This window comes from Pantherophis guttatus, chromosome 1 (assembly GCF_059756535.1).
Source record: "Pantherophis guttatus breed Tessera chromosome 1, ASM5975653v1, whole genome shotgun sequence".
NCBI lineage: Eukaryota > Metazoa > Chordata > Lepidosauria > Squamata > Colubridae > Pantherophis > Pantherophis guttatus.
The window spans coordinates 344,521,552-344,548,552 of NC_142063.1; the positions used below are offsets into that span (position 1 = coordinate 344,521,552).

At 44.2% G+C, this 27,001-nt stretch overlaps 1 protein-coding gene across 2 annotated transcripts in view; it reads right to left on the reverse strand.

Moving 5' to 3' along the window:
- The window catches only part of DOC2B (double C2 domain beta), a 174,315-nt gene that overhangs the window by 118,652 nt on the left and 28,662 nt on the right, over positions 1-27,001 (reverse strand). For both annotated transcript variants that reach the window (XM_087883454.1, XM_060693248.2), the window contains exon 2: positions 17,171-17,250. In XM_087883454.1, coding sequence (XP_087739580.1) covers positions 17,171-17,250 — 80 coding nt within the window. The remainder of the gene's footprint in view (positions 1-17,170; positions 17,251-27,001) is intronic.

The following is a 27,001-nucleotide window of genomic DNA, read 5'->3' on the forward strand; positions in this document are numbered from 1 at the left end:
GACACCGACAGATTTCACCAAAGTTTCGCTCAAAACCGTGAGCGTCCTAAAGGTAAAGGTTCCCCTCGCACATATGTGCTAGGCGTTCCCGACTCTAGGGAGCGGTGCTCATCTCCGTTTCAAAGCCGAAGAGCCAGCGCTGTCCGAAGACGTCTCCGTGGTCATGTGGCCGGCATGACTCAATGCCAAAGGCGCACGGAACCCTGTTCCCTTCCCACCAAAGGTGGTCCCTATTTTTCTACTTGCATTTTTTACCTGCTTTCGAACTGCTAAGTTGGCAGAAGCTGGGATAAGTTACAGGAGCTCACCCCATTACGCGGCACTAGGGATTCGAACCGCTGAACTGCCGACCTTTCAATCGACAAGCTCAGCGACTTAGCCACTGAGCCACGGCGTCCCACGGTGAGCATCCTAGACCATGCCAAATCCAAAAATGCCAGATAATTCTTGGAAGCCTTGCAAATCAGTCATCAACAGGCACATTGAGATAAGCAACATCTACACATCATTCTAAAGGAGAATCAAAATGCCAAAGAAGGAAACAAAAAGACCAAAAAACCTCATCATCTCTCCAGCAATCAATACCCAGAGAAGCGGTGATTAACACCAACATTAACGCTAGACTAACAATCATGCGATAAACAACGCCCCGATCAAGGAGCTGCCAATGCAGACAAACAAGCTAACATTAAACAACAGCCCCAAAAGAATGTTTTCAGAATTGAAGAAGCTTCTTGGATGAGAAGTGAAACGTCTTCCAAGAAAAACAGGAAGTCCACTTGCCTCTTGAAAAAAGCATCTTTGGGAAAACCATGACCTGGATGATGGAGAAGCTCCATAGGCTGAGTCAACTTTGAACCTGGTGAGATTTGAACTCGCAGTAATTGCAGGCAGCTGGCAGCTAAGTGCTACTTAACAGCACTTCAGTCCGCTGCACCACCAAGGCTCCTAATATCTGGACTTCAACTCCCAGAATTCCCCAGCTACCAATTATTACACCATGGTGGTGGTCATTTTAACCCTTCTAGGCTGCCCGGAGCTAAATTTGAGAGGTGGACGGAGCCTTGGAAATGATTCGAATAAGCATTCAGTAAATAAATAAAATTCTGTTTTAATGGCATTGCAACTAGGGCAGATCTTGTGTACGAGGGGAACAGCACAACATTGTCACAGCTTGCCATCAGAAATCGTGGGAACTTCACCACCGGAGGTTTTTAAGGAGAGATTGGAAATGGTAGAGGGCAGGGGTGAAATCCAGCAGGTTCTGACAGGTTCTGGAGAACCGGTAGCGGAAATATTGAGCAGTTCGGAGAACCGGCAAATACCACCTCTGCCTGGCCCCAGAGTGGGGAGGGAATGGGGAATTTGCAGTATCCTTCCCCTGGAGTGGGGTGGGAATGGGGATTTTGCAGTATCCTTCCCCTGGAGTGGGGTGGAAATGGGGATTTTGCAGTATCCTTCCCTTGGAGTGGGGAGGGAATAGATATTTTGCAGTATCCTTCTCCTGGAGTGGGGAGGGAATGGATATTTTGCAGTATCCTTCCGCTGGAGTAGGGTGGGAATGGGGATTTTGCAGTATCCTTCCCTTAGAGTGGGGTGGGAATGGAGATTTTGCAGTATCCTTCCCCTGGAGTGGGGTGGGAATGGGGATTTTGCAGTATCCTTCCCCTGGAGTGGGGTGGGAATGGGGATTTTGCAGTATCCTTCCCCTGGAATGGGGTGGGAATAGAGATTTTGCAGTATCCTTCCCTTGGAGTGGGGTGGGAATGGAGATTTTGCAGTATCCTTCTCCTGGAGTGGGGAGGGAATAGATATTTTGCAGTATTCTTCCCCTGGAGTGGGGTGGGAATGGGGATTTTGCAGTATCCTTCCCCTGCCACGCCCAACAAGCCACGCCCACAGAACCGGTAGTAAAAAAATTTGGATTTTGCCACTGGTACAGGGTCTCCTGCTTGAGCAGGGGGTTGGACTAGAAGACCTCCGAGGTCCCTTCCGGCTCTATTCTGATTGATTGATTGATGGATTGATGAGTACAGGTAGTCCTCGACATACGACCACAGTTGAGCCCCAAATTTCCGTTTCTAAAACAAGGCAGTTGTTCACTGAGTTTTGCCCGATTTTACGACCTTTCTTGCAAACAGTTGTTAAGTAACTCACTGGGGTTAGTAACACGGTCGTTAAGTGAATCTGGCTTCACCCATTGACTTTGCTTTTCAGATCACCACAAAAGGTGATCAAGTTGACCCCGGGATATTGCAGCCGTCATAAATATGAGCCAGGCTGAACTTTGATCACATGACCATAGGGATGCCATAACGGTCCTTAATGTGAAAAACGGCCCTAAGTCAATTTTTTCCGTGCTGTTGTAACTTCAAACGGTCAATAAATGAACTGTTGTAAGTCGAGGACTATCTGTAATTCAAATGGGGTTTTAGAGACATGTTAGACATTCCTATCTCTTTGTTTTAGCCATATTTTTATTCAGCATTTCTCAGAAAACATGGACGCAGAAGGGGGAGAAAAGAAAAAGGAAGACGAAGGGACAAATTTAAAAAAAAGGGAATTTATGAGTATCAGAGAATTAGGTTATACTGCTATATATTATACCGGACTATGTTATTATATTACTGAATATTGTTTTGAGAGCTACAGCCCTGGTTAAAACCAAAACAAAGTATTAATATCTACAAAAATAGTTATGTGAATCATAAAATAAAGATTAAAAGCCAAATCAAATTCTACTCAAGCTTCTGAACATCTATTCTGATTTCTTTACAACTAGCTCAGCGTTTCTCAGTGTTGGCAACATTAAGAGGTATTAAGAACTCCCAGAATCCCCCAGCCAGCATGCTTTAAGAGGAGCGGACTTCCACTCCCAGAATTCCTTAGCTAACATGCTTTAAAGGCCAGACTAGGTGGCTCAGTGGCTAAGACACTGAGCTTGTCGATCAGAAAGTTCGGCAGTTCAGCGGTTCAAATCCCTAGTACAGGTTTCTTGTATGAACAGGGGGTTGGACTAGATGACCTCCAAGGTCCCTTCCAACTCTGTTATTGTTACTTAATTCCCCAGCCAGCATGCTTTAAGATGGGTGGACGTCCACTCCCAGAATCCCCCAGCCAGCCTGCTTTAAGATGGGTGGGCTTCCACTCCCAGAATTCCCCAGCCAGCAGGCTTTAAGTGGGGTGGACTTCCAGAATTCCCCAGCCAGCATGCTTTAAGATGGGTGGACTTCCATTCCCAGAATTCCCCAGCCAGCCTGCTTTAAGATGGATGGACTTCCACTCCCAGAATTCCCCAGCCAGCATGCTTTAAGATGGATGGACTTCCACTCCCAGAATTCCCCAGCCAGCCTGCTTTAAGTGGGGTGGACTTCCACTCCCAGAATTCCCCAGCCAGCATGCTTTAAGAGGGGTGGACTTCCACTCCCAGAATTCCCCAGCCAGCCTGCTTTAAGATGGGTGGACTTCCACTCCCAGAATTCCCCAGCCAGCCTGCTTTAAGATGGATGGACTTCCACTCCCAGAATTCCCCAGCCAGCATGCTTTAAGATGGATGGACTTCCACTCCCAGAATTCCCCAGCCAGCCTGCTTTAAGATGGATGGACTTCCACTCCCAGAATTCCCCAGCCAGCCTGCTTTAAGATGGATGGACTTCCACTCCCAGAATTCCCCAGCCAGCATGCTTTAAGATGGGTGGACTTCCATTCCCAGAATTCCCCAGCCAGCCTGCTTTAAGATGGGTGGACTTCCACTCCCAGAATTCCCCAGCCAGCATGCTTTAAGATGGATGGACTTCCACTCCCAGAATTCCCCAGCCAGCCTGCTTTAAGTGGGGTGGACTTCCACTCCCAGAATTCCCCAGCCAGCCTGCTTTAAGAGGGGTGGACTTCCACTCCCAGAATTCCCCAGCCAGCCTGCTTTAAGAGGGGTGGACTTCCACTCCCAGAATTCCCCAGCCAGCCTGCTTTAAGATGGATGGACTTCCACTCCCAGAATTCCCCAGCCAGCATGCTTTAAGATGGATGGACTTCCACTCCCAGAATTCCCCAGCCAGCCTGCTTTAAGATGGATGGACTTCCACTCCCAGAATTCCCCAGCCAGCCTGCTTTAAGATGGATGGACTTCCACTCCCAGAATTCCCCAGCCAGCCTGCTTTAAGATGGATGGACTTCCACTCCCAGAATTCCCCAGCCAGCATGCTTGAATATGGGTGGACTTCCACTCCCAGAATTCCCCAGCCAGCCTGCTTTAAGATGGATGGACTTCCACTCCCAGAATTCCCCAGCCAGCCTGCTTTAAGATGGATGGACTTCCACTCCCAGAATTCCCCAGCCAGCATGCTTTAAGATGGATGGACTTCCACTCCCAGAATTCCCCAGCCAGCCTGCTTTAAGAGGGGTGGACTTCCACTCCCAGAATTCCCCAGCCAGCCTGCTTTAAGATGGATGGACTTCCACTCCCAGAATTCCCCAGCCAGCCTGCTTTAAGAGGGGTGGACTTCCACTCCCAGCATTCCCCCACTCCTTTTAGAGTTCCCGAAGTTGAGACATGTTGACCTAGAGTGTTTAAGACTTAAAGTGAAGAGAAAACCCACATTTCAGATTGGTACAGGCCTGTAATTTTAATGATCTTTTAAAAATGGCTTCCAAGCACGGTTAAACTCTCTGTTAGATTTACTTTGGAAATTGGAAGCTATTTTGGACATCAAAGAAACTGCTCCCACACCTCAATTAGCCATTTTTATATGGAAGGAACAGTATGTACTTTCCAACTGGAAATGCAGAGGCAGAGTTAGCCACGTGCATGGCTAGTTAAATAGAGGAATCCGAGGGTTAGTAACATTTTGCTAAAAGTAGCAGGTTGGAAAAGAAATTCAATTTTTAGAATTGTTTATTTGGCTAAAAAAAAAAAAAAAATTGTTCTCTCGAATCCCAGAGCGATCAATTTTAGCAATCAATCCTGGAATACAGTCACGGTAAAAATACTTTATACCGGTTTTCTCTATGTATAATATTCAGTGTAAATTTTGACGTCTGTTTTCTATTAGAAATTCCATTTCTGATACCTCAATGATTAAACCTAGCTTCTGCAGGAATTTAATTAAATAGAATAGAATAACAAGAGTTGGAAGGGACCTTGGGAGTCTTCTAGTCCAACCCTCTGCTTAGGTAGGAAACCCTATACCAGTGATGGCTAACCTTTTTGCCATTGCGTGCCAGGAGACTTCCCCCTCCCCCACCTCCGCTCCTGGCACATGATGGCCTGGTAGGCCCGTTTTTCTTTCTTACCTGGTTCCAAATCCTCTCTGTGTATCTGGGAAGGGCGAAAACAGCCTTTCCCACTCCCTTGGAGGCCCTACGGAGGCTGAAAGGGCCCATTTCCCAACTCCCGGTGGGACAGGAAGTGACATTTTTTGCTGTCCCCAGCCTCCAGAACCTCTCTAGGAGTCTCTAGGAGCCTCTCTAGGAGTCTCTAGGAGCCTCTCTAGGAATCTCTGGAGGCTGGGGACAGGAAAAAACGTCACTTCCTGTCCCACCGGGAGTGGGGAAATGGGCCCTTTCAGCCTCCGTTGGGCCTCCAAGGGAGTGGGAAAGGCTGTTTTCGCCCTTCCCAGATACACAGAGAGGATTTGGAACCAGGTAAGAAAGAAAAAGGGCCTTCCCCACCCCACCCCCACGCCCTCCAGAGGCAGGAAACAGCCTGTTTCCCTACTTCTGGTGGGCCCAGAAGGCCCGAAAATCAGCTGGCCGGCACGCGCATGCGCCCCAGAGCTGAGCTGGCGTGCCCACTAATATGGCTCCGCGTGCCATAGGTTCGCCATCATGGCCCTATACCCATGATGGCGAATGTTGCAATATTTTTAGGATCAGACTCAATAATGATAATAAAGATTAGAGGTTTAAATATATTTCTCTTTAATCATAACAGGCATTCTATATTCACTGAATATTCACAGATAGAAGCGAGGAAAATGGTGAGGGTGGCTCCTTATATATACAAAGGGCGGAGTCAAGAATGGGAGTGGTGAAATATGAATACATTAGGAAACAGAGAATAAGTTAACCCCCGATATCCCATATATACATTATTTACACATTAGGGAATAAGGCATTTACATCTGACAAATCCCCCTCTAAATGCCGGTTCGCTATACAACACCAATTACATTCAGATTCAGGACAATATAAGACATATAATTTTGAAGTTAAATATTTGTGCTGTTTAGAAGGTAAAGGCTTCGTTAATATGTCAGCTAATTGTTCAGAGGTATCACAATGCACTGCTTTGATAAATCCATCTTGAGACAATTGTCTCACATGTTTAAACTTTATATCTATATGCCTGGATCTTTGTCCAATGGCATCGGATCTGGATATTTCAATGGCTGCTTTATTATCTTCATGCATAACAAAAGGTAAAGCAGGTTTTTTCCAGACATCTGAAATCAAATCATTAAACCATACAAGGTTATTTGCAGCTTTAGATAAACAAACATATTCCGCTTCTGTGGTTGAAGTGGCTACCAGTTCTTGTTTACCAGTGTACCAGTAAACTGGACAGTTATTTAATAGAAAAATATAACCAGAAGTGCTCTTCCTGCATGATATATCTCCAGCCCAATCCGCATCTGCGTAACAAGTAAGTTTTGGTTCTTTGTCATTACTAGGTTCTAATATTAAACAAAAGTCTAATGTACTTTTTAGATATCTTAGAATTCTTTTGACAGCTTCCCAATGATACATAGTTGGTTTACTAACATGTCTTGACAATAAATTGAGAGGTAATGCAATATCTGGCCTGGTCCAATTAGATATATAAAGAAGTGAACCTATGACTGATCTATAAAATGTATTATCTTTGAATTCAGGGGAAGACTCATCAGTGTTTCTAAGGAAATCAGTTTGCATCGGAGTGTCACATGGTTTAGCATTGTTTAAATTGCATTTGTTTAGAAGTTCAATAATCTTATCTTTCTGAGTAAGTTTGAATCCACTTCTAGTTTTGTTAATTTGTACGCCAAGGTATTTGTTTACTTTACCTAGAGATTTCAACGAAAAATGTTCGTTTAGCTTATTTACAAAGGTTTCTCTTCTCTCCTTGTGTTTTCCTATATATAAAATATCATCTACATAAATTAACACGAATTCAATGTGATCATCACTTTTTTTTACAAAGAAACAGTTATCAGCGGTGGTAGCGTTAAAATCCATGGTCTTAAGTACTTTTACCAAACAATCATACCATCTTTTGCCAGATTGTTTTAACCCGTATAGACTCTTGTTCAATAGCCAGATTTCATTCTTATTAGTGTATTGACTGTGTGGTGCCCTTACATATATTTCCTTATCTAGTTTTGCGTGTAAGTACGCAGTCTGTATGTCATATTGAAATACATCAAGATTGAGTGCAGATGCCACTACCAGAGCTGTTTTAACACTCTCTGTTCTCACTGTGGGGGAGTATGTGTCAGTATAGTCCTCCGGATACTTTTGTGCATAACCTTGTGCAACTAATCTGGCTTTGTATAGAGTATTGCCTCCTTCTAGATTCTTAATTTTATAAATCCACCTAGTACCTATGATTGTTTTATCTTTAGGTGCAGTCGCAGGTGTGAATACATTTAATTCTTGCAAACTTTCCATCTCTTTTTTCATAGCTAGTTCCCATTTTTCCTTTTCTTCATAAGGAAGTTTTAATACTTCCTCATATGTATTAGGTGTTATTTGTTCACCATCCATATGCATTATGTAATCTCTGTATTTACCTGGTATTTGATTTCTATTGTTTCTAATAGCTCTTTCAGGTTTGCTATGGTTGTCATGCAAATATCTTGCTTCCTTTTTTGTTAATGTGTCTGTCTTTATTTTGTGCTGACTATTTGTCCAAGTTTTGGTTTTGTTTGTATTTTTGTTGATATTTTGATTTTCTATTGTTCCTCCCTCACAAGATTTTGTATCTTTGCATTTATCTGGAAATATTTCATTAAGATGTAATTTAGACCAATTGGCTTGTTCATGGAACACAGCTGTTCTGGAGACTATAAATTTGTTACTATTATCAATGAATCTGTACCCTTTGGTGCCAGTTTCATATCCCATAAATCTTAATCTTCTGGATACGTTTTCTCCCTTTCTTCTCAACTGTTTAGGTATGTGTACGTCTGCAGTGACTCCAAATATGTGCATGTGTGCTAATTTGGGTTTCCTATTATACATCACCTCATATGGTGTTTTATTCACAATACTGGACCAGGTTCTATTTTGAGTGTAATTTGAATAATGTAAGGCTTCTGACCAAAATTGTTTGCCTAAACCAGCATCCTCTAATGTGCACCTAATCATGGTTTGTAGTGTGGAATTCTTTCTCTCTGCAATCCCGTTTTGGAATGCAGAAAATGGACTAGACGTGAAATGTAGCATTCCTCTATCCTTTAACCATTGGGAGAATTCTTTAGACATGAATTCACATCCCCTATCTGTCATAATTTGTTTTATTCTGATATTATGTTGTGTTTCTATGCGTTTGTAGAATTCCTTAAATTTCTGAAAGGTTTCATCTTTGTGTTTTAATGTGTAAACAAAACCATAGCGACTGTAGTCATCTACTATTGTTAGGAAGTAACGTTTTCTATAAGTGATTGATGGAGTTAATGGACCAACTAAGTCCATATGTACTAAGTCAAAAATTTTGTTTGTTGATCTGTTGGATTTTTTTGGCCTGGGACTAGTTTTTAGTTTAGTGGATTTACATACTGAGCATTCCAAATAATTTTCACAATTTTTTATTTTGACACCTTCTGCGTGTTCAGTCATTTTTTGTACTACAGGAAAACTTGCATGTCCTAACTTCCTATGTAAGATGTGAGCACACTCATCATGAATTGGTTTACCTATTCTTGGTTTCTTCTCTTTGTGTGTATTTGTGTGATCATGAGATATTTTACATTCATCATTGTCACTGTTACTAACATTTTCATCATCTGCCTCAATACAATCTTCCATATTTGAATCAATGTTATGTAACCATCTTTCTTTTGTTACCAGATAGGGTAGGCCTCCTTTAATCATCACAGTGCCTACATTTGTTTTGTCCTTCTCTAAAGTTGCTTTCCCCTTAGAGAAAACTACATTGATGTCAGAATCTCTACTTAGTTTTATGACACTTAGTATGTTATGAGGTATTTCAGGAATTAACAATACCCCCTCTATTTTTCCTAGACCAGGCAATGTTATGTTTCCTCTGCCTAATACTTGAACCTTTTCTTGATTAGCTACCTTTATTACAAACTTATCTTCTGTAAATGAGGACAGAATATTTTTGTTATTAGTGGTGTGATTGGTTGCCCCAGAATCGATAAGCCAATTATTGTTCTCATTTTGTTGTGTTTTAGTGCTGTCTTGTTTATTTAGTCCATTCAGTGAACCAGATTTTCTCTCTTTTGAATTTTCTCTACCCCCTCTACTTTCTCTGTAATTTGGTGGGCTTCTATATTTATATCTATCTGTGGAAGACTGTCTATAATTGTATCTGCTTCTATATTCTGGCCTGTGTCTCTCCTTTGATATTTTGGGACAGTCTCTTCTATTGTGTTCCCTGGACCCACAATTGTGGCATTTAAAAGCTTCATTGTATTTTTCTTGGAAAGCTACCTTCCTAAAAGATTTGTGTTCTGTGTGATTGCTAGAACGATTTTTTCTTGAATTGTCTTCTGCTATCAATTTGTTAGATAGACTCTCTATGGATAAATATCCTAGATTGATGGTGTCTAAGTGTGACATAAAACTATCCCATGATGAATCAAGTGAATTGATAATAACACTTTTCATTGTTTGATCTGAAATCACTTCCCCCCTCAGATGTAGCTCAGCTCTTATTTTGTTTAGATATATCAAATGCTCACTTATGGAAACCCCTGGTTTTACTCTGGAAGAAAAGAAATCCTTAGACATTCTTGTAGTGGTAGCTACACTGTCGCTGTGAAACAGATTAAACATGCATTGAATTATTTCTGAAACAGTTAGGTTTGGTTTGATACTATGATACATTGCAGGAGATACGCTAGATATTATTAAGAAGAATGCTCTATGATGTAAACAATCTATTTTTAAAGTCCAAGGTCTTCTTGGAGGACTAGTGATAAAGAATAGTAAATTTTCTTTCATAAAGACAACCTGGAGCTGTTGATACCACTCTTGCAAATTAATGCCATCAACTCTAAGTTTTGGGAAGTCACTGGGTAAGTTTCCCACATTATTTTGTCCATTACTTACAACCTGAGGTAGTCCGTGATCTCGCAAGTGCAGGAAATTGCAAAACGGCATGGGGATGCTCGCAACGAGTCTGCGTGGTTCTCTGGCCAGTTCAAGTCTTTCCGGACCGTCTACGTGGTTTCGTACATGCGCGTTGCTCATTTCTTCTTTGGCATCGTCGTGGAAGGTTCTCTCCATTTCAGCTCGTTCGCTCTGCTCCTCTTCAGACGAGTCGGTCTCTGGCTCGGTTTTAGGAGTTCTGATGGCGGCGGCTGTTCTTCTCTTTCTCTTGTGTGCGTTGATATTTGATCCGGTCTGCGGCGTGGGGCGGAATCGGCATGGCTCTCTGGGCTCGGGCGTCGTCGCTCTCGAAGTCAGGATGGGAGCGTGTAGGTTTTGAGGTATCGGCTTGTTCTCTTGCTTCTTCGTTGGCGCTTTGGAAATTTTTAATTTTGGCCCAAATGCATCAAAAAGCGTCTTCATTGCTGATTTTATTTGGGATTTGGTTAAATCGTCTTCGCTTTCTGATTCGGGTTCTTCTGGAGATTTCGAATCTTCCTTTTCACTTTCGTTGTCTGATAACGTTTTTCGCGCCAGAAATTTTGAACTGAGCATTTTGATTGGCTCTGCTTCGCTCCCTTTGGAGGCTTGTTGAAACCAAGATGGCTGCCATTCAAAATTTCGCGCGGTATCACATCTTTTCTTTTTCATAATGACTTTCTCTGTAGTCATATCACTCACAGTTTTTTGGTCTTTGGGTTTCTCTTTGACGATGTTTTTCTCTCTCGCTGCTCCGCTGTTTTTCAGCATTTCTTGGAGATTCGCGATGAGACTTTCATCATTCTTCTGGCTTTTTAATAGCTTCAATATTTCTGACCTGAGTTCGTTATTTTCTATTTCGATTTCCTCCTGGTCATTATTTTCATTTATTAGTTCTTCTTCTTCTGTGGTGTACTCTTCGGATTCTCTCGAGATCGCGTTTGTGGATTCGTTGATTATTTCTTGTTCAGTTTCTATTTCTTTGCTGTAGGCCCTGGTGTTGGGCCTATCTTTCTTAGACATTTTTAAGTATTTATTGAGTCAATTAACCATCCTCTGCTACCAGCTTGTTGCAATATTTTTAGGATCAGACTCAATAATGATAATAAAGATTAGAGGTTTAAATATATTTCTCTTTAATCATAACAGGCATTCTATATTCACTGAATATTCACAGATAGAAGCGAGGAAAATGGTGAGGGTGGCTCCTTATATATACAAAGGGCGGAGTCAAGAATGGGAGTGGTGAAATATGAATACATTAGGAAACAGAGAATAAGTTAACCCCCGATATCCCATATATACATTATTTACACATTAGGGAATAAGGCATTTACATCTGACAGCGAACTTATTTGTGTTGCCCAAGCTCAGCTGCAGCGTGCATGCCTATGGCGGCCAACTGATTTTCAGGCCTTCCGGTCCCACCGGAAGTCAGCAAAGAGGCTGTTTCCAGCCTCTGGAGGGCCTCCGGAGAGAGGAGGGAAGGCCCGTTTTTCACTCTCCCCAAGCTCCAGAGACGTTCTAGGAGCCTGGGGAGGGCGAAAACAACCTTCCCTACCCCCCTGAGGCTCTCCAGAGGCTGGAAATGGCCCGTTTGCCGACTTACAGGCCGACTTCCTACCGTAAGTCACAAACGGGCTGTTTCTGGCCTCCGGGGAGTGGGGAAGGCCGTTTTCAGCCTCCCCAAGCTCCTAAAAAAGCCTCTGGAGTCTGGGGAGGGCGAAAAAAGGGCCTACTGGGCCCACTGTGGCAGCATGTGCCAAAAGCAGAGGGAGCGCGAAAGGTCGTATGCACAGGGCGCATTGAATTATGGGCATGGACACACATGCGCACGACTCCCCTGCGCTCCCCCCACTTTTGGCACGCAACGGCAAAAAGGTTAGCCATCACTGCCCTATACCATTTCAGACAAATGGTTATCCAATCTCTTGTTAAAAACTTCCAGTGTTGGAGCATTCACAGCTTCTGGTGGCCAGCTGTTCCACTGGTTAATTGTTCTCACTGTCAGGAAATTTCTTCTTAGTTCTAGATTGCTTCTCTCCTTGATTAGTTTCCACCTGTTGCTTCTTAATTAGAACATGTTCGGTTTTAGAATCATTTTACCCATCATTTGTACATAAGGCCCCAGAATTGTTCCAAATTTTGTGTTATTAAAATGGTCGGAATCAGTCAAATCTCTAAAAGTCAACGTTTCTCCACCTGGGGCAGCTTTAAGATGCATGGATGTCAACTCCCAGAATTCCCCAGCCAGCCATCATCCTAGTGGGGCCACCAAAGGTCTTTATTGGGCCACTGAAATGTCCTACTTAGGCCTTGTAAATCAGTAGTGGGTTCTAACTGGCTTTACTACCAGTTCTCTTCGTGCCCGTGCTTCACGCAAGCGCGTTACAAATCTGCTAGCTGAGGTGTGGCAATCCACTCTGCCACACCTATCAGCTGGGCTAAAAAGGAAGAAGTAAAAGGTAGGAATAACGCGGGGGCGGGCGGGAGGGCCCAGTTCCTGGACAAAGAGAACCAGTTCGGTGATGTCATATTGTCACCGCTACCAGTTCGGCCAAACCGGGCTGAACCTACCACTGTTGTAAATGTCCCACCAGAAACACCAAAGGTCCTATGTAGGACAATCAAATCTACTTAGGTTCCTAACTTAACAACTGCAGTGATTCAAGTAAGCGCTGTGTTCTGAATCGAACAACTGAGGTGATTCCCTTAACGACGGTGGCAAGAAAGGTCATAAAACGAGCAAAGCTCACTTCACTCTCTCGCTTAGCCACGTAAATTTTGGGCTCCCTTGAGGCAATTTCGGTGCGCGGCAAACCGGTGGTAAAATTATGTGAAACCCATCTTTGCTACCGCCCATCCGTCCACTCCCCCGCATCCAGTAATATGTCCAGAGGTGAAATCCAGCAGGTTCTGACAGGTGCTGGAGAACCGGTAGTGGAAATTTTGAGTAGTTCAGAGAACCGGCAAATGCCACCTCTGGCTGGCCCCAGAGTGGGGTGGAAATGGAGATTTTGCAATATCCTTCTTCTAGGAATAGGGTGGGAATGGACATTTTGCAATATCCTTCCCCTGGAGTGGGGAGGGAATGGAGATTTTGCAATATCCTTTTCCCAGGAGTAGGGTGGGAATGGAGATTTTGCAATATCCTTCCCCCAGGAGTGGGGAGGGAATGGGGATTTTGCAGTATCCTTCCCCTGGAGTGGGGAGGGAATGGGGATTTTGCAATATCCTTCCCCCAGGAGTGGGGAGGGAATGGCGATTTTGCAGTATCCTTCCCCTGGAGTGGGGAGGGAATGGGGATTTTGCAATATCCTTCCTCCATGAGTGGGGAGGAAATGGGGATTTTGCAGTATCCTTCCCCAGGACTAGGGTGGAAACATATTTTGCAATATCCTTTTCCCAGGAGTAGGGTGGGAATGGAGATTTTGCAATATCCTTTCCCCAGGAGTAGGGTGGGAACAGATATTTTGCAATATCCTTCCCCCAGGAATGGGGAGGGAATGGGGATTTTGCAGTATCCTTCCCCTGGAGTGGGGTGGGAATGGAGATATTGCAGTATCCTTCCCTTGCCACGCCCACCAAGCCACACCCACCAAGCCACACCACGCCCAACAAGCCACGCCCACAGTACCGGTAGTTGAAAAAAATTTGGATTTCACCACTGAATATATCCAACGGGAATTTGTCTTTCTGGCAAAATCGGTGGGCATTGGAAACGGCTCAGCGGGCAATTTTCCAGGCAGCAATGTTGATCAAGGGGAACGGAACGTAGGGAAGAAATTTAAAAAAATCAGGGGGTGCTCCGGGAACCAACATTAGATGGAAAGGGGGAGTGGAAAGGGAAGAAGGCAGGAATTACTCATCCCTTCCCCTTTTGCCGTCAGGTTTTTCACAGCTTTTGGATGGGCACGTCCGTTGCCGGGGCTGGATTTTGGCAAGGGCCCAGCTAGCCTTCCGCCCACCTGCTCTCCGGCGTTGAATGGCAGCACCACATGTTCCGCTTCCCACGCTCCTCTCTTTTTTTTCCAGGGAGGGGAGGGGGCATTTTCAGGAAAAGGGGGGCGGGCAGGGAAACCAAAGTGGGAAAATTTCGGTGGGGATTGATTGATTGACAGCCGAGCGGTGCGGTGGCCTAGAGGTAGAGCTCTCGCCTCACAATCAGGAGGCTGTGAGTTCGATCCCAGGTAGAGGCAGATCGTTCCCTCTCTGAGCACACTGAGAATATATCCGCTGGAAAAAAAACCTCCGCACTGGTGACAGGAAGGGCATCCGGTCAGGAAACATTCAGTTGCCCAGACTCCACCGCCCAGAGTTACTTAAACAGTAACAGTCTGCAACCTTAAACACTCAAAAGAGCCATTTCGACCCGTTTCCCACAGAAAAGAAAACACTGGGAGCCACAAAACCTGGGTGGGCGTGGCCAACTCGATGTCACTCACTTCCACCAGTCACATGACACCCGCCCTAGCCACGCCTACCCAGCCGGTCATTAGGGCAGAGAACCAGTTGTTAAAAAACACCGGGAACCACAAAACCCTTTTGACATCTCTCTCTCTCCCCTCCTTCCCTTTCTCTCTCCCTCTCTCTCTGTATCCCTCTATGTCTCTCTCTTTCCCACTCTCTCTGTATCTCTGTCTCTGCCCCGGCTTCTCCATCCCACGCCATTGCCCTTACCTTCTCAGGCCAGGCGAGGAGTGACTGGGAGGGGAAGGCGAGGGGCGGGGTCACCTGACAGGGAGCCACAGCAGAGGGCCCAAAGAGCCGCATGTGGCTCCAGAGCCGCAGGTTGCTGACCCCTGACCAGGCGGTGTATAAACTTTACTAATAAATAAATGGATGCAGGCAATGACAATGAATCCTATGTGCAGTGTTCCAATATCTGAGGGGCTCTGCCACAGAGAGGAGTGGGACAGCCTATTTTCCAAAGCACCTGAAGGCCGGACAAGGAACAATATATGGAAACTAAACAAGTAGAGATTCAACCTGGAATTAAGGAGAAACTTCCTAATAGTGAGGACAATTAGCCAGTGGAACAGCTCGCCACCGGACGCTGTAAGTGCTTGATCGCTGGAGTCTTTCAAGAAGAGACTTGGCAGCCGCTTGTCAGAAATGGTATAGGGCCATGATGGCGAACCTATGGCACGGGGGCCACAGGTGACACGTGGAGCTATATTGGTGGGCACGCGAGCTCAGCTCCAGCACACGTGCGTGCACCGGCCAGTTGATTTTCAAGTCTTCCGGGCCCACCAGAAGTCAGGAAACACACTGTTTCTGGCCTCCGGAGGGCCTCTGAGGGGGTGGGGAAGGCCGTTTATGCCCTCCCCAGGCTCCTAGAAAGGCTCTGGAGCCTGGGGAGAGCGAAAAATGGGCCTACCGGACCCACCGTGCCATCGCGTGCCAAAAGCAGGGGGAACATGGGGGGGGGCACATAAAATTATGGATGTGGGCACACATGTGTGTGACCTCCCCCGCGCTCCCCTCCCCCCGCTTTTGGCACGCAATGGCAAAAAGGTTAGCCATCACTGGTATAGGGTCTCCTGCTTGAGCAGGGGGTTGGACTAGATGACCTCCAAGGTCCCTTCCAGCTCTGTTATTCTGCTCCTAAAATACTTTTGGCACGACTTAGATTCAAGCTTCATGCACTGCAAAATGGTTTTCGAAACTAACTGGAAAATAGAGTAGAGTAGAGTAGAGTAGAGTAGAATAGAATAGAATAGAATATTTATTGGGAATGGAATGGAATGGAATGGAATGGAATGGAATGGAAGGGAAGGGAAGGGAAGGGAAGGGAAGGGAAGGGAAGGGAAGAGAAGAGAAGAGAAGAGAAGAGAAGAGAAGAGAAGAGAAGAGAAGAGGTACATGAAGAGAGGAGAGGAGGGAAGGGAAGGGAAGGGAAGGGAAGAGAGAAGAGAAGAGAAGAGAAGAGAAGAGAAGAGAAGAGAAGAGAAGAGAAGAGAAGAGGTACATGAAGAGAGGAGAGGAGGGGAGGGGAGGGGAGGGAAGGGAAGGGAAGGGAAGAGAAGAGAGAAGAGAAGAGAAGAGAAGAGAAGAGAAGAGAGGAGAGGAGGGAAGGGAAGGGAAGGGAAGGGAAGAGAAGGGAAGGGAAGGGAAGGGAAGAGAAGAGAAGAGAAGAGAAGAGAAGAGAAGAGAAGAGAAGAGAAGAGAAGAGAAGAGAAGAGAAGAGGTACATGAAGAGAGAAGAGGAGGGAAGGGAAGGGAAGGGAAGGGAAGAGAAGAGAAGAGAAGAGAAGAGAAGAGAAGAGAAGAGAAGAGAAGAGAAGAGAAGAGAAGAGAGGAGAGGAGAGGAGAGGAGAGGAGAGGAGGGAAGGGAAGGGAAGGGAAGGGAAGGGAAGAGAAGAGAAGAGAAGAGAAGAGAAGAGAAGAGAAGAGAAGAGAAGAGAAGAGAAGAGAAGAGATTCTTAGAATAACAGAGTCGGAAGGGACCTTGGAGATCTTCTAGTCCAATCCTCTTGCTTAGGCAGGAGATCCTCCACACACTTCACACAAATGATTATCCAATCTCTTCTTAAAAACTTCCAATGCTGGAGCATTTCCAACTTCTGGAGGCAAGTTGTTCCACTGATTAATTGTTCGCACTAGTCAGGAAATTCCTCCTTAGTTCCAGGTTGCTTCTCTCCTTGATGAGTTTCCATCCGTTGCTTCTTGTCCTGCCTTCAGATGCTTTGGAGAATAGGTGCACCCCCTCTTCTTTGTGAGAAGAAATGGACAGTCCGAACAACATCCAAACCATATAAATTACAACCCAGAGGATGCTGGGCCTATGTATGTGCTCAGGAAGCTGACATTAATAACTGCATTGTGCTTGATCCACAGAGAAAACGATGGATTTTTTCAGAAATGTGTAGGCACCTACCTTGGCTTTGTTGATCGTGCAGTGAAGCGCGTTGTTTTCCTGATCGTACAGCAAGATGAAATCTAACGTCCCCAGCGCAGCTGGAAAAGAGGAACGCAGGGTACATGAAAGGAAAATCCTTTTGCTTCCTCTTAAAAATACAAATGAACGGTTGCAAAAATAAAAAAAAAAGATCGAATTGTAAATTTCTGCAAAAGCAAGATCAGGTTAAGTTGCAGGAGAAGGACGGAGATTTAGCTCTGAAAAGTAGACTGTCTTGGAGATTTGAGGCTCCATTATGTTGTCCAAAGGTGCTTTTTTTCAAGCACTTGGTAGTACAGGGGTTTAAGGCACCCTGTTATTAAGCTGGTTATTAAGACCAGCTGCCTGCAATTACTGCAGGGTTCGAATCTCGCCAAGGCTCAAGGTTGACTCAGCCTTCCTTCCTTTCTAAGGTAGGTGAAATGAGGACCCAGATTGTGGGGGCAATAAGCTGACTTTGTATAAATATACAAAAGGATGAAGGCTATTCCTTAACGCATTGTAAGCCGCCCTGAGTCTCCGGAGAAGGGCGGCATATAAATCAAATTAAAAAAAAAAAAGAGGCAACTGGACTTCCTGGGTTTTTTTCTTTGAAGACGTTTCGCTTTTCATCCAAGAAGCTTCTTCAGCTCTGACTGGATGGTGGGGAATGGAAGGATTGATACTCCTTGCAGACAGCTGGTCATTTGCATCCTTTCAGAAAATCGTTGAGGCCACTTGGAGGGTTGTCTGTGTCCTCAGGGTCACCTGAGTGGTGCGAATGGGTGTGGAGACTTCTACAACACAGTCCTTTCAGCCAGGTTCCACACCCATTTGCACTACTCAAATGACCCTGAGGACAGAGACAAACCTCCAAAGGGCCTCAACAACCCTCTAAAAGGATGCAAATGACTGGCTGCCTGCAAGGAATATAAATCCTTCCATTCCCCACTATCCAGTCAGAGCCGAAGCTTCTTGGATGAGAAGCGAAATGTCTTGAAAAAGCACCTTTACGACAACTGTGACCTGGATGATTGAGAATCTCTGAAGACAGCTCCATCGTGTTGTTGATGGTGAGTGTTAAGGAATTTGCAGAGTAACCCTTGAATAGCAAGGGTGTGCACATGAAAGCGATTGAGAATAGGTACGAATAAACACAATCAACACACAGATACACTGAGTTGTGTTTACTTTCAGGAAATAGTAAGTCCAATAAACAATCCAGGTCATACACATATAAAGCAGGAGATAGCAAAACGACAGTCCAGGGATAATCCAATAACAAAGTCTTCTTACCAGTCGTCCTAGTCATTCACAATAAACAGTTCTTCTGGATTTGCAAACAGTAGCATACAGAGATATCAGAGAGCAAGAACGGCAAAGAGAAACAAACCATGTTTCTAGCTTCCTCTTAAGGAGATTGGCTACAGAGCTAACCAATCAGGACACAGTATGATGCAATACAGCAGTCTTAAAGCTATATTGATGGTTTATATATTGCCAACCCAACAAGGTAGATAATACTCATTTCCTAACAGTGAGCAGTGATGGGATTCAAAATTTTTACTTCCGATTCTGTGGGCGTGGCTTGGTGGCTTGGCTTGGTGGGCATGGCAGGGGAAGGTTACTGCAAAATCCCCATTTCCTCCCGATCAGCTTGGACTCGGGAGGCAGAGAATAGATGGGGGCGGGGCCAGTCAGAGGTGGTATTTACCGGTTCTCCGAACTACTCAAAATTTCCGCTACCGGTTCTCCAGAACTGGTCAGAACCTGCTGAAACCCACCTCTGGTGGTGAGGGGTTGAGGCAGCAGGCTAGAAACTGGGACACTGGGAATTCTAGACCTGCCTTAGGTCCAAAAACCAACCGGCGACTTTGGGCCAGTCACTTTCTCTCAGCCCTAGGAAGTAAGCAATGGCACACCACTTTGCAAAACGGTGCCACAATAAAATTGCAAGAGACCTCTCCATATATTTGCCAGGAGTTGGACCTGGAAGGAAATATCAATCGGGGGATTTGGAATATTGCGTGTTTTCCATTTTTCCTGCTCAGCCTTTTCTCCTTTTGTGCTATGCCTTATTGAGCATGAATTCAATGCACAATTAAACACGATGAAAAACCAGGAAATGCTGGTAAAGGCCAAGCTTCCAGAAAACTGACTGTTTTATGCCAAGGAAGAGCTTTGGGTAGATAATTGGCCCCCTAAAAACTCATGGGAAGGCGGGAAAAGGCGTACCATTTATTTGAAAAATATTTATTAATGCATATAAAAGAGTGAATTTGATGCAAATTAATGCCCCAGGCTGGAGAGTTGGAGACTATTAGTTCTGGGCATGAAGCCAGCTGGGTAAGTTTGGGTCATTTCTTCTCAGGCCTAAGAAGAAGGCAAAAGAGCGAATCGCTTCTACCAATGTTGCCAAGAAAACAACAGGGACTAGCAACCAGTCACCAGACGTCAAGAACTCTGCATTTGGCTTATTAAACCTCATTTTTCATGTCATTCCCTTTACTTAACATGATCGTTTGGGATTCTGTTTTTTTATTTTCTAGTCTCTTTGCATTTGGTTTTATGCCACCTTCAAACCTGATAGCCCTACCTCTACCAGGACTAGAGCCTTGATCATTCCAGCTCACCCTTTAATGCAGTTTTATTGAAAGAAGCGCTAATGAGAACTCAGTTTTCAACCCAGCCTTGGACTCATCTTATAGACAGGCTACCAGACTTCATTTAGCTAGTTTGCAAATCCATACCTTGTTCTCCGAAAATCAAGATCAATTACATTCTAGAGCATTCCCACAAGTTATTTTTTTCTTTATTAATATTTATTATTTATTATAACATAAAACAACAATACAAGACATACAACATATATATGAATACTCTTTTTACAGCAATTTCGTGATGATCTTTCTTTATTATTCACAATTTCCCCTTATTTCTCTTTATATTATTCCAATTTACGACTTGTCCCCTTCCTTTTATTTACAATATATTTCTCGTCATTCATAACAAATTCTTAATTCTAATGCTGAACTAATGCTTTAATTTTTAACATGTCTATCTTTTCTCCCCTATTTTTCTTCCTCATTTTTCCTTTCCTCCAACCACTTGTACCATTTATGCCAAATCTTGTAATATTCTGTGTCCTCCTTTTCTTTTAAATTCTTTAACTGTTAATCTGTCCATTAACCAGAGACATTCCTGTTAGGGATATTTACAGAAAAATTCATGAAGGATATAAAATATTTGATACTACATATTTTAACAACCGCTTGGATGGTTTATGCCCAGAATTGGAAAAAAGAAATAATACCAACAGGTGAAGAGTTAATAAAAAAATTTTGGAGAATGGGTGGCATAGAAATATGACTAATAATAATAATTTAAAAAAAGGAAAAAATTTTTTGGAATGTGCCGAGATGGACAGATCCCACAAGTTATTAATCGAAAACCAAAACGAGCATAGTTAATTTTAATGACTACATGGCTTTCACAATGTTTACTATTATTGATTGACACCTCCCAGGAAAACCTTGATCACCCATTAATACTCTTCAGTTTAATTGTTATAGAACAGGGTGTGGGCATCTATGGGGATTTTACAACCTGTGAACTTCCACTCCCAGAATTCCCCAATAAATGTACTTTAAGATGGCTGGACTCCAACTCCCAGAATTCCCCAACCAACATACTTTAAGATGGATGGGCTTCCAGTCCCAGAATTCCCCAGTCTGCAAGCTTTAAGATAGGTGGACTTCCACTCCCAGAATTCCCCAGCCAGAATGTTTTAAGATGGGTGGACTTCCACTCCCAGAATTCCTTAGTCTCCATTATGGACATCGGAACTTCGAAATTGGGTCATAGCTCCCAGTTTTGGAGGCCCGTTGCAACTTCAAATGGTCCCTAAGTGACTGGTCATAAATCGAGGACTATCTGTAGTTGCAGCCATTATTTTGATTTTCTTGTTTGTTTTTTTTTAACCTTCCTGCAGGCAACCTTGCAATTATCCCGAAAGAGAACAGAGTGGCGGCTAAATATATCATAAATCTAATGCACGAAGATGGTTTATTTATTCATTTATTTCTTTGTCGGATTCCTAGCTTGATGGAACGAGAAAGAGACTCCAGGCAGGTCGCTACTTAAAGCAAAACAATGACATGGTAATGAGAAATGAAAAATATGAAGAGAAACACCAAACAAACGAATAACTACAGTATTTATATTCTAGAACGGTATCTGCTGTCAGGGGTTGGACTAGAAGACCTCTAAGGTCCCTTCCAACACTGTTATTCTGTCAACTCTTGAACACTTCCCAGAAAAACTGCATTTTTAGAGGGCAGATAAGATCAGGGCCAAGTAAACATCGACACAACCATTCAAAGTTACAACGGCGCTACAAAAGTGACTTATGATTGTTTTTCACACTTAAGACCAGGAGTCTCCAAACTTGGCAACTTTAAGACTTGTGGACTTCAACTCCCAGAATTCCTCAGCCAGCAAAGCTTTGCCGGCTGAGGAATTCTGGGAGTTGAAGTCCACAAGTCTTAAAGCTTTCCTGGCTGAGGAATTCTGGGAGTTGAAGTCCACAAAGTCTTAAAGCTTTGCCGGCTGAGGAATTCTGGGAGTTGAAGTCTACAAGTCTTAAAGCTTTGCCGGCTGAGGAATTCTGGGAGTTGAAGTCCACAAGTCTTAAAGCTTTCCTGGCTGAGGAATTCTGGGAGTTGAAGTCCACAAATCTTAAAGCTTTGCCGGCTGAGGAATTCTGGGAGTTGAAGTCCACAAGTCTTAAAGCTTTCCTGGCTGAGGAATTCTGGGAGTTGAAATCCACAAATCTTAAAGCTTTCCTGGCTGAGGAATTCTGGGAGTTGAAGTCCACAAGTCTTAAAGCTTTCCTGGCTGAGGAATTCTGGGAGTTGAAGTCCACAAGTCTTAAAGCTTTGCCGGCTGAGGAATTCTGGGAATTGAAGTCCACAAAGTCTTAAAGCTTTGCCGGCTGAGGAATTCTGGGAGTTGAAGTCCACAAGTCTTAAAGCTTTGCCGGCTGAGGAATTCTGGGAGTTGAAATCCACAAATCTTAAAGCTTTCCTGGCTGAGGAATTCTGGGAGTTGAAGTCCACAAGTCTTAAAGCTTTGCCGGCTGAGGAATTCTGGGAGTTGAAGTCCACAAGTCTTAAAGCTTTCCTGGCTGAGGAATTCTGGGAGTTGAAGTCCACAAGTCTTGCCGGCTGAGGAATTCTGGGAGTTGAAGTCCACAAGTCTTAAAGTTGCCAAGTTTGGAGACCCCTGCTTAAAACCATTACAGCATCCCCATGGTCATGTGATCAAAATTCCAAGGCTTGGCAACTGGCATGTACTTATGCCAGTTGCAGCGTGGTCCGTTTTTGCGACCTTCTGACAAGCAAAATCCATGGCGAAGCCAGATTCACTTCACAACCGCATTCCTGACTTAACAACTGCAATGGGGCAAAACTCACTTAACAACCGTCTCACTTAGCGACAGGAATTTGGGGGTCAGTTGCGATCGTACGTCAAGGATTACCTGTATGCCCAGAGTTGACAAATGAAAGCAAATTAATTAGAACACAGAATAGAATAATAGGGTCGGAAGGGACCTTAGAGGTCTTTTATTGAATTTATTGGAGGCCGTTTTATTGAATCTATTTATTTATTGAAACAAATGCCTTTTATTTTCACGTTTCCTCTCCTATTTTAAATCAAACCAGCAAGCCAGACTCAGAAATGCAGCCTGTCTTCCTTGGCAGGACATGGCTGCTTCCCTCTGACCATGATTACTGGTGAATATCAAGCCTTAACCGTGGTTTTGTCAAACAATCCTTGGTCACTCAAAGGGAAGAGGTCGAAGCAGAAATGTACCACACTGCCATGGGTGCAACAGAGAGAGGGGGGAGAGAGAAAGAGAGAGGAGAGAAAGAGAGAGAGGAGGGAGAGAGAGAGAGAGGAGAGAAAAGAAAGAAAGAAAGAAAGAAAGAAAGAAAGAAAGAAAGAAAGAAAGAAAGAAAGAAAGAAAGAAAGAGAAAGAGAGGAAAGAAAGAAAGAAAGAAAGAGAAAGAGAGGAGAGAAAGAAAGTGAGAGAGGAGAGAGAAAGAGAGAGGAGAGAAAAAAGAGAGGAGGGAGAGAAAGAGAGAGAGGTGGGAGAGAGAGAAGAGAGAGAGAAAGAAAGAAAGAAAGAAAGAAAGAAAGAAAGAAAGAAAGAAAGAAAGAAAGAGAAAGAGAGGAAAGAAAGAAAGAAAGAAAGAGAAAGAGAGGAGAGAAAGAAAGTGAGAGAGGAGAGAGAAAGAGAGAGGAGAGAAAAAAGAGAGGAGGGAGAGAAAGAGAGAGAGGTGGGAGAGAGAGAAGAGAGAGAGAAAGAAAGAAAGAAAGAAAGAAAGAAAGAAAGAAAGAAAGAAAGAAAGAAAGAAAGAGAAAGAGAGGAGAGAAAGAAAGAGAGAGAGAAGAGCGAGAAAGACAGAGGAGAGAGAAGAGAGAGGAGGGAGAGAGAGAGAGAAGAGAGAGAAAAGAAAGAAAGAAAGAAAGAGAGAGGAGAGAAAGAAAGCAAGAGAGGAGAGAGAGAAAGAGAGAGGAGAGAAAGAAAGAGAGAGAGAAGAGAGAGGGAGAAAGAGAGAGAGGGGAGGGAGAGAAAGAGAGAGAGGGGAGAGAGAGAAGAGAGAAAAAAGAAAGAGAGAGAGAGAGGAGGGAAAGAGAGAAAGGGGAGAGAGAGAGGAGAGAGAGAAGAGAGAAAAAAGAAAGAAAAAAGAAAGAGAGAGAAGAGAGAGAGAAAAGAAAGAAAGAGAGAGAGAGGAGGGAGAGAGAGAGAATAAATAGATATGGATGATTGATACGGATAGATAGATCCAGGAGTGACAGATAGATAGATAGATAGATAGATAGATAGATAGATAGATAGATAGATAAGACAGAGAAAGAGAGGGAAGGTGGGAGGGAAGGAGAGAGGAGGGGCCTAAACACAGAGGCAGGGACAGAAAGCACCTGTTTCCCCATTTCGTAAGCAAGGAGAAAACCAAGCTAGAACTAAGGAGAAACTTCCTAACAGTGAGAACAATCAACCAGTGGAACAGCTTGCCACCAGAAATTGTAGGTGCTTCATCACTGGAGGCTTTTAAGAACCGAAACGAAACGAAACGAAACGAACGCCGTCACTGGCATAGAGTCTCTCACCTGAGCAGGGGGTTGGACTCAAACACCTCCAAGGTCCTTGCTATTCTGCTCTTCTGCTACGAGTTGTAAAAAAAGGTCGTAAAACGGGGCCATAACTCACTTAACGACTCTCTTGCGTAGCAATAGAAATTTTGGAGGCTCCATTGTGGTCACAAGTCATGGACTGCCTCTATTTATTTTAGAGTAAGGATGTCAGCATTCTGATCCTGCCATAAAGAGGAGAAGACGAGGCTTGACTTTTCACCTACTTATTTTCTCTGTAGATAATATCCCCTAGGAGATGGGATGGGAGGGGGGACATTCCTGTGGGTTGAAGTCAGGAGCTGGGGAGACTGACTTGGAAGATGGCCAATGAGACGCTGAGAATTGGGGAACGGAAAGGGAAGGGTTTGGGGGTCAGAGGGTTAGTATCGGCTACGACGAAGTCGAGGCCAGATTGTCGTACTCAATAAATGAAAGATTTCAGCAAAGATTAATTGTTTGGGAGTGCAATTTATTTGAGATGACATCGAAACCTGACAGATAGCCACCCCCCTCCCATCCCACCTCCTACCTGACAAAGGGGTTGCATCCTTACACATTTATATCTGTAAGAAGGAAAGTCTTTCTTTTTTATATATATATTTCTTCATTTATCCCTTCTCTATCCTTTTCTTTCTTTTTTCCCCCCTTTCTTCCCTTTTAATTCCTTTCCTCCCCCCCTTCCCCCCCTCCTTTGGCTATTTTCAATTTGACCTCTTTTTTTTTTAATTTAACCAAATTGTTGTTTAAAAAAAAAATCCAACAAACAACCATCATAGCGTCCAGAAAAACGGGACTTCGTTTGATCAAGTCCAGTTCCGGCAGGGCCCAATCGCAGGCAGACATCCTGGCCTGTCCCCCTACTGACATATCCCCCTGACCCATCCTCTCCTTAAACAGACCAGCATTGCCCTTGATTGTCTCCGCTGGGGTTAATTTTCCCCCAAAGTAGTTAAGCTGTAACGTGAGGGCTGGCACGGAGCAGTGATGGATGGACGGCTCAGTGTTCCCTGATTCTGGGGTCACCTTGAACCTTCCAGCTGTTCGGCAAGCTTTGCTCGGATCAGAAAAAAAAAGCAGAATTACACACACCCCGTTTGCGAAACCAGAATTTCAATGTCACGTAATCTGGGCTGAGTTGGAGGTATATTTTAGGCCATCGACGAGGCAGAATGGAGGGTTGAAATTATTTCAAATGAACCAAATATCAGAATACAGGTAGACCCAATGCTGGGCTGCTGTTGGTTCGAGCCGGTTCGTGCGAACCGGTAGTTCCAACTATCAGCTGGCCGCATCCACCCGCCTCTGTCCTATCCTTTCCTATATTTCCTTCTTTCTGGCTCAGATGATTCGCGCAGCGCAGCTGGTTTCCGCGCCTCCGCTGTTCTATTTACCGGGGCTGCCTTAGAAGGTAAGCGGCTGAGTTTCAAATTGCTGTATTTTGAATGCTGCGCGCAAGGTTATTATGCGCACATGCGCGCAAAGTGCTCCATCACCGAACCGGTTGCAGCCCACCACTGGGTAGACCTCAACGTACGACCACAATTGAGCCCAGAATTTACGCTGCGCAGTGAGAAATGGGTTAAATGACTTTTGTCCCATTTTACGACGTTTCTCGCCCGAATCACTGCGGTTCTTAAATTAGTCGCCCGGGTGTTAAGTGAACCTTGGTTTCCCCCATTGGCTTTGCTTATCAGAAGGTCACAAAAGGGGATCACATAACTCCAGGACACTGCAACTGTCATAAACGTGAATGCTGCAAGGGTCATAAGTGTGAAAAAATGGTCATAAGTCACTTTTCCCACTGCCGTTGTAACACTGAACGGTCACTAAATGAACTGTTGTAAGTCGAGGACTACCTGTAACAAGAGTTGGGAGGGGCCTTGGAGGTCTTCTAGTCCCGTGATGGTTAACCTTTTCTTCAGTGCCATTGTAACACTGAACGGTCACTAAATGAATCATCGTAAGTGGAGGGCTAACTGCAGCTGCTAGGAGTCAATACCGACTCGATGACACATCAGCAATCATATTACCGTGTTTCCCCGAAAATAAGACCCTGGCTTATATTTTTTTGAACCCCGAAATAAGTGCTTGGCCTTATTTTCGGGGAGGTTTTATATATTTTGGGGCGCATGGAGCAAGACGGGGCTCCTCCTGCCGTCTTCCCTGATTTCCAGCTCTGTCTCCCTAACCCTAACCAGAGGAAATGGCGGGGACCGGCTGTACATGCAGTTAAATATTTTCAGGGAGGGCTTATTTTCAGGGGGGGCTTATTTTAGGGGAAACAGGGTAGGCAGATGTCTGTATATTATTTTTGTTTATTTATTCCATTTTTATAGCCGCCCGTCTCAACCCAGGGACTTTGGGAAGCAATACAAACATCTATATACAAATATTACGTATTTATGAAAAAAGCTTACATTTCATATCTTGGGGGTGGGAGGGGGAATAGCTTGAAGGAACGACGTGCAAAATTGCAAATGAAACTGTTTGCAAAGGAAACGGGGGGGGATGGCGGCATCATAATATGCCATAGATGTTGAAGGGTGAACATCTCAAACCCCATTTGCGGTTTTGATGAGCCGCGAAAAATGAGAAAGGAAAAACCGACCTCCGGTTCCTCGATTTAATAGA